The following is a 15,956-nucleotide window of genomic DNA, read 5'->3' on the forward strand; positions in this document are numbered from 1 at the left end:
GGTGTTAGGAAGTCCGATCCTGCCCATTATTCTCTTTTCTATGGTTAAATGTTGGGGGGTCATAGCTAGAAGACACTGACTTGACCCCGACCCATCCTGCTTCACTTGGGGGTGGAGTCAGAAGTCAAGCCACTCCTTCACCTGTCCGGCCCCGCCCCATCCCATGGCCCGCAGGAGCTTCTCCATTAAGACATTAGAGTTCAGACTCACCCTGCTTGTAAGAAATTTCAATTCATGTTGTCGGCCCACCTAACTCGGGCCAGAGAGACACCAATAAATCCGCACTTCCTTGCCTCTGCCATTAACTCTCATTTATTTTATGATCACAGAGATGTAAAAAGTTGCCAATATATTATCTGCTGAAGACTACAGGAGACATTTGTGAGCTTACATTTTGCCGCTCATCCTTTATCAGGTGTCATTGATTAAGCCATTAATGATAAAATGAAAGCAGACCTTTGGGAGTTCTTTGGCTCCCCTTCATTTCTCTGTTTGGTGCCCGTTGCTCCAATCAAAATGGGGACGGCAGATTTCAAAATGGCACTTTTTATCGACTGGTGTCCTGTGGGATGAAAGGGCCTGTAATGAGACGTTTATCGCCAGGTATTACGGTGAGAGTAGAACAGATTACCAGGGCATACAAACATCGTGAGAGACAGAAAACGGGGCCAAAGACCGGGCAAACAGGAGAATGGAAAGAAAGATGAGGGCATTGCTGAAAAGCCAAAGTGACACTGAGCACTTGGCCCACTTGCTTGGAGACTAACAACTCTAAAGTCTTTCCTGGATAATAATGAACGTTTCCCGGATATTCACAAACGTTCCCATTAGGGTCTTAGAGGGTCCTACTGCGATGTTATAAAACTGATAGCGTTCTTAAAACGTTGAGGTACAACAATAAACAAAATTATCAGAAGGTGCCAAACTTGAGAAATGTTCTTAGAACCCACCAATAGAGCGCTTAGCACTTTGTACAAATATTGCAGGAGTTGTACCCATGTAATGGATGGCATGCAGAGACTGGCATCCTGGCCCGGACTGAACAAGCATCCTTACCAAGACAGGAGGAAGGAGAGGGGGGAAGACAACCTGACTAATCTACTTAGTCCTCCGACACGCTAGATGGCAGCCTCCCTGGGCAACACTACCAGCATGGACACCAGCAAGGCATGTTGGGAATTGGAGTCCGATACAGCAGCCTTGTCAAGTTCTATTGGGTGCCACCAGAGGGTGCTGCCTACTCTCTGGGACTTCCAACTGACCCGAAAGTATTGTCTTTTGGGCTATGCCCTGGCACCAGAAGTACTCCCGGGTCCAGGATAAAAGAGACCACTCAACCTCATCCAGGTGAGTCAGAGTCAGGAGGCAGCGGGCAACACTCGATGAGAGGACTAAGCGGTCTGTTTTTGTGTATTGTGCCACTGGTCTTGGAAAGGTGATAGTGGAAATGTGCCAAGGATAAATGAATGTCTGTTATTTTACCCTTAAAGTGTGTCGGGTATGACTGTGTCTTGGGTTTAGGGCTCGGAGGCGCCCCCTGGTGGTTACATCCAATAACATTTCTGAACATTTCAACGTTTCAAATGTTCTAGGAACCAGAAATCCTAAAATTCTGCTAGCTTAAAATATGTCAGCTGGTCTCTTGGTTTATCCGACTGAAGGATACTTAAGCACAGAAATGGCGCCGCCTTTATGCTACTGTGACATAAGGAGCGGGACGATCGCAGTTACGTGTCACGTAAATTGAGAACGGGACAAGAGAAAAGAAAATTAAACTTTGCAAAAATACTTTAAAACAAATAGGAATCTCCATAAACGGAGTGAAAAGAAACAAAACAAAGTAATGGAACATGCAGGCCTCACCGTGCGCCATCACAGCTCTGCCTCTGTTATAAGTTTATTATGTTGCTTACATGAATTGCGATGAACGGTAAAGGCATTGTACCCGACCACATCTGCCTTCCTTGTTTCTCGTGACCAGTAATTCATATTCTGTGCATCTGACATTATCTGTACATTCTTTCTTTCTTGTTAAGTTTAAAATGGTCAAACAATCTGCAGCTTGACAACAAAAGAACGGAAGACAACAAAAGATTACACGGATGAAGTAGGACAGCTAGCTGATTGCACAACTCTGGAGTCCCAGGTGGACTTTTTGACATAAATAACGACCCACCCAAGGGACCAAAAACAGGGGATGACATGTCAGAAAGAGAGAGCCCATTTCATGTGGGCCTACGCTGAATCTGAACGTCTGTCCACCGCCACGTCCACCTTTGATGTTCTCGCTTGACGTCCATCGATCCTCGGTTTCTGCTGCTGAGTGTCTGCAGAATGAGATGAGCCATAAATCGGAGAACTTTAGAACTTGACCCGCCTCGTCTTCTTTCAGGGAGGGGGGTTGCTTTAAATCTCCTTACCTGAGACACGCAGGTGAGTTATTAATAATAAAGAGGGCACTGTGACACTTGTGTCATAAATCAAAACCCTTTTTTAGTGAACTCGTCCTGCACCGCCATCGATTTAAGGCTGTTTTAGAGCTAAATGACTCGGTGACATCCTGGTGACAAACAGGCACCCAGGGCTTGTCTGTTATCTGTTTGACACCTGACTGGGCTGGGCACCTTATATGTCTGTAACTTAATGGGCACCGGCCAAAGAATTATAAAAAATGGGTAGTGCCCGAGTGGCATCCTGAAGCACAACCATTTAGGCCTAAAAAGAGAAGAAGGGACCCCCGCCTCGTCTTCAAACTTTCCGGCCGCATTTCAGGGGGCTTAAAGTACGAGAATCAAAGCTTTTTGGGCAGAGCCATCCATCGCCAGGATAGCTAACCAGTCACACGTCTGTAGTGCCACAAGCTGTGGAATGCCACCTGAATTTTTGACATCAGTTACAGCCCACCCAAGGGATGAAAACAGGGGAGGACGTGTCAGAAGGAGAGACCCCATGTCGTTTGGACCCTGGAGAGCTTGCTGAATCTGAAAACAAGCGCAGTACAACGTCCACCTGTGAACTTCGGCAAGCTTTCTATGACTAGAAATACATCCAGACTTTGCTATTTGTTAAGATTTGTTATTATAATTTTTATAAGTATAATTATAGAATATAATTACTTCTGTGATTATAATTACTTTATTTTAATTAATAACGTGCTGCTTGTACATTTCTATACTTTGTCTTCATTTCTAGAGCAGCATTTCCTAACCTGTAGGCTGGAAACCCACCACCACCCCCCCCCCCCCACCCCCCTCACCAATGACCTCCCAGACCCCCACTCTGGCCATCAAGCTCAACTCACCAAGGAGGAAACGCATTGATGGTCCTGCTCGATTCGTTTAATGCTCTGGTGGTCTCGTAGGATCCCCCGACTCGCCCCACTACTTTGATGATTGCGGTAGATTTACCGATAGTCCCCCCCAGCTAAATTCATAGATAGAGGGGGACTCTGCCACCAAGGCCACCCCCCAAAACCCCTAATGGTGGGTCACAAACAAACTAGCATGTGAAAAGCTGGGTGGTGAGACCACAGAGGTTGGGAAACCCTGACCTGAAGTAAATGGAGGGCAGCAGGTGTAGGGGAGACAGCCGCTGAGTTTGTGACAAGGTGGGCAGGCTGACACCCCAATAGAGGAGCAGCGGGGTGAGCATAAGACCCCCATCGGATGGTAGGTGACATGACATTCTGCCGTTTCACATCACAGGTAACATACGAAACAAGAGAGTGCACATCCTTGAGAAGTGGAAGGAATGGCGCTGGTGCCACTGGCATTACCAAGCCTGTGACGACTGCTGGGCACTCGTGACCTTCCTGCCAACGCCTGCTTTGCCTTTTTCCTCACATTAGAGACTTTTAATTTCATCACCAGGTTCATTTCAATCTCATTTGCCTGCAAAAATACTTAATACTGAATTTTGAATTTATTTAAATATCCCAGCTTTAAAAATGCATGGATCGGTTTAAAACGTCGGTACTCATAGCACTTTTATTATCCTGTAAAGCAAATTAAATGTTAGCATCTGCTGGCTTTCCATAAGTGGTAGCTGAATTTTCTTCAAAGGCAGAGAACTAAGAACTAAGATTTATCTGACACTGGGGGTCCATCTGTCCACTCCATCGCTGCCACTGTCGTCCTCTGCTGAGTCACAGGAGCAGCAGCTCTGTTAGTGAAGTGCCAGTCCGTATCACGTGTCCAGTCCCTGGTTACTCTGAGCACCTTATCGTGAAGATGAACTAATCTTTGGGGTCCTGACAAAGCACACACTCGGGTTTCTGGTCGGCCTGTGTCTCCACTTGAATTGTGACGGAGTGGAAGCTGTAATTGTCGAAACAAGCCTGGGTCATCTCTTTAAGAGCCAGCTGGGTGTCCACTGTGTCATCTGCGGGAGGTGAAGTCAAGAAAGGGAAAAGTCAGAGAGGCAAGCAGCAGACCCTCGATTCATGTCATCGTTAATCAGCCCACCAATCAGAAGGACTGTACACATTCAATCACACACTCTTTAATTGATTAACTAATCCACCAATCAGGAGCACTGCACACACTCACATATTCATCTTTAATCACCCAATCAGGAGGCCTGCACACATTGACTCACATAGTTAATTTTTAATTAATAAACCAATCTGAAAGGCCTGTACGCACCAACTCACGAATTCATTTTATCTTTAATCAATTAACCAATCTGAACTGATGTACACATTAACTCACATATTCAATTTCTTTAATTAATTAATTAATTGATTGAATGATTGATTATCCAATAAAGGAAACCATACAAAATTCACTCATACGTCAATTTTTAATCATTCAGCCAATCAAAAGGACTCTACATACTGACTCACATATTCTTTAATTAATTAATTCTCCAACACACTAGCAGATTTATTTTTTCTACAATCAGCTATTAGGACTATATACATTGACTGACATCTTTATCATTAACTAATAAGCCAATCAGGAGGTCCATACACACTTACTAACATATTTACTTTATTTTTAATCAACTAACCAATCAGAACAACTGAACACACTCCCCATATATACTTTATCGTTAATCAATTACTTGGTCAGAACAGCTGGCTCATTGGCTCACATTCAATTTATATTTTAGGAATTAATTAGTTAATCAAACAATCAGATGGACCAAACACACTCACTTGTATATATTCATGTCATCTTTAATCAACCAATCTGAAGGCTTGCATATAATGGCTCACGTTTGTATTTTTATCTTAAATTAATAAACCAATCAGGAGGTTCATCAGTTAACCAATCAGGAGGACCATATGCACACACTCACTCACACATTCAGTTTACCTTTATTCAGTTAATTAATCATCCAATCAGAAGGACTATACACATTGACTGACACAGTCATCTTTTATGAATAAACCAATCAGGAGGCCCAGACACACACACTCATATATTATCAATTAATCATTTAGAACAGCTGTACACATTAACTCCCATTCAATGAATCTTTAATTAATGAATTACCTAATCAACCAATCAGGCAAACCTTACACTCACTCGAGTGTCTATCTATCTATCTATCTATCTATCTATTATATTCAAACACAGGGTCACGGGGGTCTGCTGGAGCCAATCCCAGCCAGCACAGGGCACAAGGCAGGAAGCCAGCCCACTGCAGGGCACACACACACACCCACACTAGGAACAATTTAGGATCGTCAATGCACCTAACCTACATGTCTTTGGACTATGGGAGGAAACCGGAGCACCCGGAGGAAACCCACGTAGACACGGGGAGAACATGCAAACTCCATGCAGGAAGGACCCAGGAAGTGAACCCAGGTCTCCTAACTGTGAGGCAGCAGCGCTACCCACTGTGCCACCGTGCTGCCATATAACATGTTATAATATATATTTACTATATAATATATACACATAACATGTTATAATATATATTTATGTCATCTTTAATCAACCATTTATAAGGTCTGTACACATTGACTCACTTATGTATTTTTATCTGAAATGAATAAACAAAGCTCACTTTATCTTGAATCAATCAGGTGGGCTGTGTGCACTCACTCAAGTATTCACTTTATCTACGATATTTTAACCAATCAGAAGGACAGAACACACTGACTCACATATTCACTTTATCTTGAATCAATCAGCCAATCAGAAGCCTGTATTCACTCTCTGGCTATTCTGCTAGTTGATTTGTTGCTTGCTATTTCAGTTAATTGCTCAACAATAGAGGAGTTTCATTCTTTGCCCAATGCCCTCCTTCAAAAAATGGCCCAAGTTTGCTCCTGAATGACTTTTGTCCAAACCACACACACAGAGAGCAGCAGGTCCTGCCAACGTATTTCATCACAGACACAACACACTGGATTTTTATTTTCCTTTTGCTTACATGAAGCACTTTGCCTATTCCATGATCCTTGTCTCACTCAGTCCTGAAGGATGACCTGGTGGACCACCAACAGGCAGGGTCCCCACTCTGAATACTCACCGATGGCGACGTGTGCCGAGAGAACGGCCTGGTTCATGGTCAGGGCCCAGATGTGCAGGTTGTGGATGGCGTTGACGCCTTTCACTTTCATTATAGTCTCCCGTATGGCGTTGTACTTGATACCTGCTGGCGCTCCTACAGCAAATAAGAACGAGAGAGAAAAAAATAAATGAACTTGGCTGAAGTTCGCTGCTGACTGGCCAATCAGTGATGGTATTGAAATTGTTTGAGTTAAAACTCACCTACTTAATTCCTCATTAACTAAAACGTTCATCGGATTATTTACATGCTAACCCTTCAGAATCCCATCTGAGCTGGAAATGAAACCCGGCAGCATCAGATGTACTGCAATGAAGACCAGTGAAGATCAATAGCAGAGTCAGTGAGGCGTTAAAGAGAGGAGAAGTGTAGGGGACCAAGGAGGGGGAGATGGACTGAAGGAGACATGATGGCACGGGGTCCAGTGTCAACGATGGTGGGTCTGCGGCTACAGAAATGTCAGCGTCATTTAGAGGAGAGGAGAAACGATGCAGAAGTGACCCAGGGGCCGGTGTGTGGGGGTCCTGTACTGGACTGGCACCTCATCTAGGACTTGTCCTCACCTTGTGCCCAATGCTGCCAGGATTATTTTAACTGACGAAGTGTTCTGGTGCTGCCCATCCATCCAATGTAAGTCAGTAAATAAAAGCAGATAACCCTGGGTGGACCATTTATTTACTTTACTGGTTCTCGGTTCCAGGGATTTGGCTTCAATTCCCAGCCTGGAGACAGCGTGAGTGGACTCTGCCGATTTTCTCTGTGTCACTGTGTGTGTTCTTCCCCATCCCAAAGTGAGTTGGTGCTGTGGAGACCTGGCATCCCATCTGGAGTTAGTATGTGCCAGCATCTGATGCTTCTGAGATAAACGCCAGCTCTCTGAGATCCTGTAATGGATGGATGGATCGATGGCACTCATTAAGGGGTGTAACTGCAGAATAAAGAATTGGGAATGGAAGGAATGCTGCAGTAATTAACGAAACGCAGGAAAACGTGCCCGTTGATTCTAATCAGGGTTGCGCTGCCATCTTCCTGCAGATCCGCTTAATGGCTCAGCCGCTCGCCAGGCTGCAGGTAGCCTGAGTTTTGCCGCAGACAACTTTCAACAAGGAATGGATTTCTTCTCAAAGTACGCCTGAAGAAAAAGGGCACTGAGCCAAACAGTTCACCCACCCCATCAGCGTGCCCTTTAAAATGACAGGTAATTTAAAGTAATAACTGTGAAGGAGAGCTTCTGCGCGGCTCAAATAATTAATCAGCACCCAATCGGCCGGCGAGCGCCAAGAGTCTGCTTGAGAATGCGGAGGGCGCGTGAAATTCACATCAACGGCCAAACTGTGTGTCGCCCCATCCACTCCAATCAGCCAATCCTGGTGACATTTTGAGCGATTCTGTGGGCCAATCAGGGGACTGTTCTGTCTAGGAAAGTGTTTGACGATGACGATGGGGGAATAATTAGGCATGGGACAGGCAGGGTGGCATCAGTTTCAACTTCAAACTGCCCTCCTACTTGGTGCCAACTAGTGGATGTTTGGCCAGCCTTCAGAAGTGGGAGGGTTACGCTTAGGGTTCAGGCTCCATGTGTAATTTTCATGTGTTTACTGCTCATATCCTCGTGTGGAGGTCAATGTGATGCCCCGAATATGACAGGCAAGCAGTGTTGTGAAAAAGTATTTGCCCCCCGATATTCTGTATTGTTGTATTTGTCTCAGAGAATGGCTTCAGATCTTCAGACAAAATGTAATTGTTACGTATCTGTTTTAGATATGTGTGTTTGTATTATTTTTCATGCCCATATGTTTTTTCTTTGTTGTTGACTTTATATGTGATTTTGTGTAAAAGTAGTAATGTTGTTTGTGGGTGGCACCCCACAGGAGGCGGGCCATCCTGATGTCACCATTTCTGAGCCCTCCCTCTGGCTATTTAAAATTGGCTGAGAAGGCTCAGGACTTGGGGATCATTCATTATTGGATTTGCTGTTTTTCTTGATTTATTGCCAACCAACCAAACAACCATTTTCTAACCCGCTGAATCCAAACACAGGGTCACGGGGGTCTGCTGGAGCCAATCCCAGCCAACACAGGGCACAAGGCAGGAAACAATCCTGGGCAGGGTGCCAACCCACCGCAGTCTTGATTTATTGCTCTCTGTTTAAAGGATTCTGATTGGTGGATAAGGTTTTGGGACTTGTTTGCTTAGAACTGCCTTTTAGGCAACACTGTTGTGCCTCTGCTTGCTGATATTTTTCTGCTTTTTCCAAAATAGATCTTTGAGTTTTAACAGATTCTTCGTTGCTCTTTAATACAAGCCAGTGGTTTATGGTTACCTTCCTCTTTTAGTGTATTTATTATATTTTTTTGGTATATTTATAGTTGTTTTGCCAGTTACCCATTTTGAAGCCAGCAGGTAGCCTCAGGGTCCTGGCAGAAGTCAGGTGAGCCACTGCTGGGCAGACCAGATAAGCTTGGTTTAGGAGGTGCCACACCAGTTTTGTCTTGGGGGAAACACCATATTAATAACAACATTATTACAGGAAACATATAAAAATATTTGTAAAATGCTGCCCAAAATATTTAAGCAATAGATGTACCCAATACCTGCATTGACTGTGTGCAAAGGTAATTGCCCCCTTAGTTAGTCCCTCTAACTCCTGACCAAAGTTCATTGATAATTAGAATCAAATAAATGGACCCACTCTGCCCTGTTGGATGTAAACTTCACCGTATACTGACCCTCACCCCAACAGTGAAGTCGTCTCCGTGAGATTTCTAGGAGAATACTACACCTCAGATAGGCCTTACATCAGATCTTTGGCTAGACTCAAGAACACTCAGAGACTTCTCCCAAAGGTCTTTGTTATGTGGAAAGGTCAACTGTCACCCCAGTGTGAGGTGGCGCAGGTTTTCATGAAGGACCTCTCAGGATTTGGCTGCTTTCACCCTTCCTTGACTAGCCTTCCTGTCCTTACACCTCCATTACATGATTCTGTTACCACCATATTTCACCATAGGATGGATTCAGGCAGATGATGAGCAGTGCCTGGTACTTCACCAAACATTATGCTTGGAGTTTTGCCAAAAGAGTTCGATTTTTGTCTCTTCAGACCAGAGGATTTTCTTCCTCATACTCTCAAACTCCAGGTGGGCTGCCATATACTTATTTCTCAAAAATGGCTTCCGTCTAGTTTGGCAGGATGTTGGTTCCAAACGTCTTCCGTTTCACAATTGTTAAGGCCACTGTACTACTGGGAACATTCAAAGCTTTTCAAATGGGTTGATCCTCTTACCCTGATCTATGCCTCACCACAGTTTGATCATGAAGGTCTTTTCAAATCTTTTCAAATGCTTACTGAGACTTACGGAAAAGACTGCATGTCTCGTGCCCGTGTGTTTTTCCTAAATTGAAATCAGTGCTTAAAGGAACACACTTTGAGTCAATGGATGCAGTAAAGGAGTAAAGAAGGAAACGTCAGAAGTCCTGAAACAGATGACAGAAACTGATCTGCTCCAAAACTTCGACCAATGGAAACCAGGACTGCATCAGTGCGTAATTGCGAATAGGGAGTATAATGAAGGGGACAAGCATTAGAATTTATACAAATTAAAGTGAGTTATTCTGTCAGGCTTGCTATTTAATAGACAGGCCTCGCATATATGGCTGTAATAGGGAGACCCTACACTGGACGAGCATCCCAGGCCCTGCACCTGAGGGTAACACAGAATGGCATGGAAATCAATAAAACAAAGCTTACCTTCCATTAACACAAGTAAGATGTCCCGTAGAATTGTGAAAGTGGTGGTCAGCACAAAAAGGGAGAAGAGGAAGGTACAGATGGGATCTGCCATTTTATACTCCGGCTGTGAAAAGTAAGAAGACAATCATTACACAAGGCAACTTTGGGAAGGCACCCAACATGAGCGGTCAGAAGTGGATTTAGGCTCCTCCCTTAGCCCCGCCTCCTTGCCTACCCACCCAAGCCAATTTCAAAATGCTGCAGAAGTTGTTCAGAATATCTGGTGGTGGTCCCCTACTGCAAACCCCCTGTAGTCCCACAGATATTCCAGGCCTTGTTATCTGTCCATTTTTTTCCATTCCAGGAAAAATGATCAGGTCACAATGTCAGTGACCTGTCTGTCACAATGTCACCCCCCCCCCACTTTTATGTATTCAAAGCCCTTTAAATTTTCCATCTTGCTCATTGACACTCTGATGTGCATATGCGTGATCTGTTGATAACAGCCCATCTCATTTAAACGAATACACCTCCCCAAAAATGATATCTTTTTGATATGATTACTTACACCATATGGTTTGCGATGATGACAAAGAAGAAAAATTGTCAGACACAGGCATCTAGGGGGACCTGACATGTGTACAACACACAAAGAAATAGCCCAAGTGGTGTGAAGCCTCCAGAAAAGGTCCACTCATCTGCAGCCCTGCACTGTCTGGGTGCCCCTTACACCGGACCACAAGGTCAGTGTGGGTTCAAAAGTCCTAAAATTAATCCAAATGCCCTCAGAGGGGAAGGGATTACTGTAAACCCTTGGCTTAGAAACAGATGGGCATCAAAGAATCTTTATAAAAAGGAGGATTTATTTCCAAAAAACAGAAAAATACAACAAACTTCTCAAAGACACAAAAAGGAGGCTAAAGGAGTTGCCAAACAAACAATTCCCAAAACAAAATACTAAACTGTGACCCTCAGACAGAAGCAAAAAAAAAGCAGAAAATCCAATGAAATTGACATCCTAGCTCCAGCAAAGCATGTGCAATGAACCGCAAGGGACTCCACTTGCCAGCTTTTCTTTCATGGGGCTGGGGGTGGTCCCTAATGGTGCCCACTGTTATGTTTCTTCCGGGTTTCCTCCCGTGGCTGGTGGTTCATATTCTTGTTTTATGGATTTGTTGTTCACTTTTGGCTCCTTGTTTTATGTTAATGTTTCCTTCATGTATTGTGTGCTTTGTGTACTTTGCCTTGGTGATGCTCCATGTGTTTTGTGGGTGGTCCCTCAAGAGGCGGGGCCATGTGATGGTCACCACCAGTGACTGCCCTCCGCCCTGTAAATCCTGGAGGGTCTCCCACGGCTCTTGACGGTTCAGTGTGTGAATGCGCACTGGGAGTTCTGGTGAGTTCTCGGGCTTTTCCTCCACTTTCTTGGGATTTTGATCCTCCCACTCTGTCTCTTTGGTTCCGTTTCTGGATCACTGAGTTGGGACTTTGTGTGTGTCGGACTGCCTCAGGGTTTATGGGCTTCTTGAGCTCCATTGTATGGAAAAGCATTTTGTGAAAGTGTATTTTATGAAGATTTTTCAAGGTCCATTTGTATCAAGCCGGGGGTTTGGATGGTGTTGCTCCCTCACCAGTGGCCATTATTGGAAGTGCTTTTGAAACTTTTGGGTCTTATGTGCTGTCACAGATGGCCGGGACACCTCTTTGCTGGAAAGATCGGGGGAGCAAGCCTGGTCAGAGCGTTACCTCCCCCATGATGCTAGATGGCAGCCCCTTTGGGTTGCAGAGGGGGAGAAGGGGGTCTTCAAGTCCAAAGCGCTGTCCAGCTGGTGAACCTAATAAAGTGGTCAATCCCCGTATAAACATGACAAAGGAGCCGTGTGTGTTGTGTGTTTTTACGACTGACCTTAAAGAAAATGATGATGGCGCTGACAAGCACGCTGATGCTCTGCAGGAGATCGCCGACCACGTGAACAAAAGCTGCTCTCACGCTGGCATTAGGCTGAGGCCGCTTCTTCTCTCCTCTCTCCGTGGCACACTTCTCAATGTCATTGTCATGGGAGTGGTTGCTGTGCCCTCCATGGCTGTGCCCATGCCCAGACTGGTGAAGCACCAGGCCCATTCTGGTGAGAGAAGACAAACACAATGGATGTACGAGGTGGACAGTGCTGTGCCCGCGCCTTCATAGCGTCTTCAGACCCCTTTCACTTTTGTCACATTTTGTTCTTTGCCACTTTGTGCTCACATCATTTCCATTCATTTTTTCCCCCTCATCAAGCAACACTTCAATACCCCAAAATGACAAAGCGGAAACAGGATTTTATAACTTTATTAAAAATAAGAAACGGAAAAATCCAATTGCCACAAGTACTTGGACCTTCTGCTTGGGCTCAGGTACGTCCCACCCCATTGATCATCGCTGAGATGTTTCTACACCTCGTGTAGAGTCCACTTGTGGCCATCTTGATTGATTGACTATGATAAGGGGAGGCACACACCTCTCTATAGGAGGTCCACAGGTGGGCAAAAAACCAAAACAATGAGGTCCACAAGCCTGCAGAGACCCAGGGAAGGCCACAGAAATGAAGGGTCACAAGAGCACAGGGGGCTCCGCAATTTGGACATGGAAGACATGAACAGCCACAACTCCTCCTTGAGCTGGCTGCCTTGCCAAAGTTAACACTTGGAGGTGACCAAGAACCCAGTGGTCTGATGAAACCAAGACAAAGAGGTGGAGATGGTCAGGCACGGCTCATCACCTATGCAATGCCATTCTAACAGTGAAGCATAGCGGTGGCAGCAGCAGGGACTGGGAGACCAGACAGCATTATGGGAAAGCTGAATCGAGCAAAGTGTGGAGATCTCCGCAATGAAAGTTTGATCAGAGCACTCGAGACCTCTGACTGGGTTGATGGGACTCCTGCCAACAGGACAAAGCAAACACAACACAGGAGCGGCTTAGGGACAACCCTGGGAATCCTGGGAAGGGAGTTAAGATACCCAGGCTTCGAAAAAATCCAATGTTCATCATCAGTCTCCAGCCGAGCTGACAGAGAAGGAGAGGATCTGTGGAGAAGGATGGCAGAATATCCCGAAATCCAGGTGTGTGTGACGCTTGTGACATCAAACACAACAACAAGGCTGGAATTGCTGCCACAATGAAGAACTGAGTGAAGAATCCAAATACTCGTGTCAATGACATGTTTCAGTGGGGTATTTTCAATAAACTTGAAAAAAATTCTACGATCCTGTTTTCAGTTTGACATTCTGGGGTACCGAGTGTTGTTTGATGAGAGAAAAAAAGAATTGAAATGATTTGGGCAAAACGGGACAAAAGTGAAGGGGTCTGAAAATGTTATGGAGGCACCCTGTCTACCTATCTAATCCTGCCAACTACGCTATCTATCTATCTATCTATCTAATCCTGCCAACTACACTATCTATCTATCTATCTATCTATCTATCTATCTAATCCTGCCAACTACGCTATCTATCTATCTATCTAATCCTGCCAACTACGCTATCTATCTATCTAATCCTGCCAACTACGCTATCTATCTATCTATCTATCTATCTATCTATCTATCTATCTATCTATCTATCTATCTATCTATCTATCTATCTATCTATCTAATCCTGCCAACTACGCTATCTATCTATCTAATCCTGCCAACTACGCTATCTATCTATCTAATCCTGCCAACTATGCTATCTATCTATCTATCTATCTATCTAATCCTGCCAACTACGCTATCTATCTATCTATCTAATCCTGCCAACTACGCTATCTATCTATCTAATCCTGCCAACTATGCTATCTATCTATCTATCTATCTATCTATCTATCTATCTATCTATCTATCTAATCCTGCCAACTACGCTATCTATCTATCTAATCCTGCCAACTACGCTATCTATCTATCTATCTAATCCTGCCAACTACGCTATCTATCTATCTAATCCTGCCAACTACGCTATCTATCTATCTATCTATCTATCTATCTATCTATCTATCTATCTAATCCTGCCAACTATGCTATCTATCTATCTATCTATCTATCTATCTATCTATCTATCTATCTATCTATCTATCTATCTATCTATCTATCTATCTATCTATCTATCTATCTATCTAATCCTGCCAACTATGCTATCTATCTATCTATCTATCTATCTATCTATCTATCTATCTATCTATCTATCTATCTATCTATCTATCTATCTATCTATCTATCTATCTATCTATCTAATCCTGCCAACTATGTTATCTATCTATCTATCTATCTATCTATCTATCTATCTATCTATCTATCTATCTATCTATCTATCTATCTATCTATCTATCTATCTATCTATCTATCTATAGTGTCTTTCTCATCTTTCTATTTATTTTATATAGTGCCTTACATGTCTATCTCCCTTTTTATATAGTGCCTTTCATTTTTCTGCTCTGTCCTTTATATGTACTATTTTTCAGTTAGCTCTTAAATATCAATAGTATACTTTAATGGCACTCGTACGACTCTTCTGGTTCGTTGATAGAATATCGGTTTTTTCAGCCCATTTACAACAATGTGAATAACAAATCAAAGAAAGAGCAGAACTCACATAACGTTGGCTAAGACGGCGCAGCCGGAGGTGATGAGCATGATGGTGCCCTCAATGGTGTAGTCGTCATTTATGAGCCTCTCACAGGCCAGGTACACAAGGACGCCAGTTACCAGCCAGATTGTGAAGACAGACAGCAGGGCTCCCAGGATTTCTAAATGAAAGTCAAAGGGCCGCTATAAAGCTGACTTCTAGTACAATGTGACATCCTCTCATTTTGTATTGCGGATGGAATTTAGACCGAGACGTATAGTTCAGCATTTGAAAGGCCGCACTGTGATTTGTCTTACGTATCTTTGACGTCCACGAGAGACACAATTAAATGTGTGATCACAGAGGAATAAACTGAGCAACTCTGACCCCATATTCCTAAAATTCCAGACCCCCCCCCCCCCCTCCAGTGACCACTAAGAGTTTCTGCCAATGTTGTAGCAAAATGTTTACAGGAGAATGTGTTTGTAGTCTGTTTCAGGCTGATGGCCTCTTTGCTGGCCAGCCGCGCCAGTGAGGTGTGCCAATGGGTCAGTGTGGCATCCCGGGGCTAACTACTGCCAGGCAGGTAGCCAGCATGAAGGTCACAGGGTGGCAGGTCGTGAAGAGAAGAGATTGAAATGAAAGTCCAGAAGAACCACAGAACCTCTAAATAAATTACGTCTGTCTTGCGTTTGGTTTGCACGTCTCCGGCGTAAATGAAATTATCAGTTCAAAAACAGAAAGACTTGACTAGATAATAAGAAAAAAAAGGATGCGGCAACAGAGAAGAGAAGTGGAGTCAATGCCAAGGAGAAGGAGTGCAGTGATGGGGGGGGGGGCTAACTTGACCTTACAAAAAAGTCTCCTTCATTCTGTCATCTTCTCAAGTGTCCATCAAAAAGAGGCAGCGGAGCTGGGAGCGAACATCTCAGAGAGATTATTGCTTCATAAATGAAGACATATGCTTTTTTAATAGCGCCCCTTTAATGCATATTTGATGCCGGCGTTAGGATTCCGCGACCGTTTAATTTGAGTGCGGCTATTGCATCTTTAATAAATCTCATTTTAATGCCAGCCACTCCTGTCCTTAAAAAAAAAAAAAAAGAAGGCCCATGAAACA

The 15,956-nt window shown here is 44.0% G+C and overlaps 1 protein-coding gene across 1 annotated transcript in view; it reads right to left on the bottom strand.

Annotated features, from left to right (window-relative positions):
* Positions 1-3,855: 3,855 nt before the first annotated feature.
* Positions 3,856-15,956, bottom strand: part of LOC114663813 (zinc transporter 8-like) — a 28,948-nt gene continuing 16,847 nt past the window's right edge. The window contains exons 4-8 of the mRNA XM_051935985.1: positions 14,864-15,017; positions 12,162-12,378; positions 10,274-10,379; positions 6,487-6,621; positions 3,856-4,380 (exon numbers count right to left, since the gene is read on the bottom strand). Coding sequence (XP_051791945.1) covers positions 4,235-4,380; positions 6,487-6,621; positions 10,274-10,379; positions 12,162-12,378; positions 14,864-15,017 — 758 coding nt within the window. The 3' untranslated portion in view covers positions 3,856-4,234. The remainder of the gene's footprint in view (positions 4,381-6,486; positions 6,622-10,273; positions 10,380-12,161; positions 12,379-14,863; positions 15,018-15,956) is intronic.

This window comes from Erpetoichthys calabaricus, chromosome 13 (genome assembly GCF_900747795.2).
Source record: "Erpetoichthys calabaricus chromosome 13, fErpCal1.3, whole genome shotgun sequence".
Classification (NCBI taxonomy): Eukaryota; Metazoa; Chordata; class Cladistia; order Polypteriformes; family Polypteridae; genus Erpetoichthys; species Erpetoichthys calabaricus.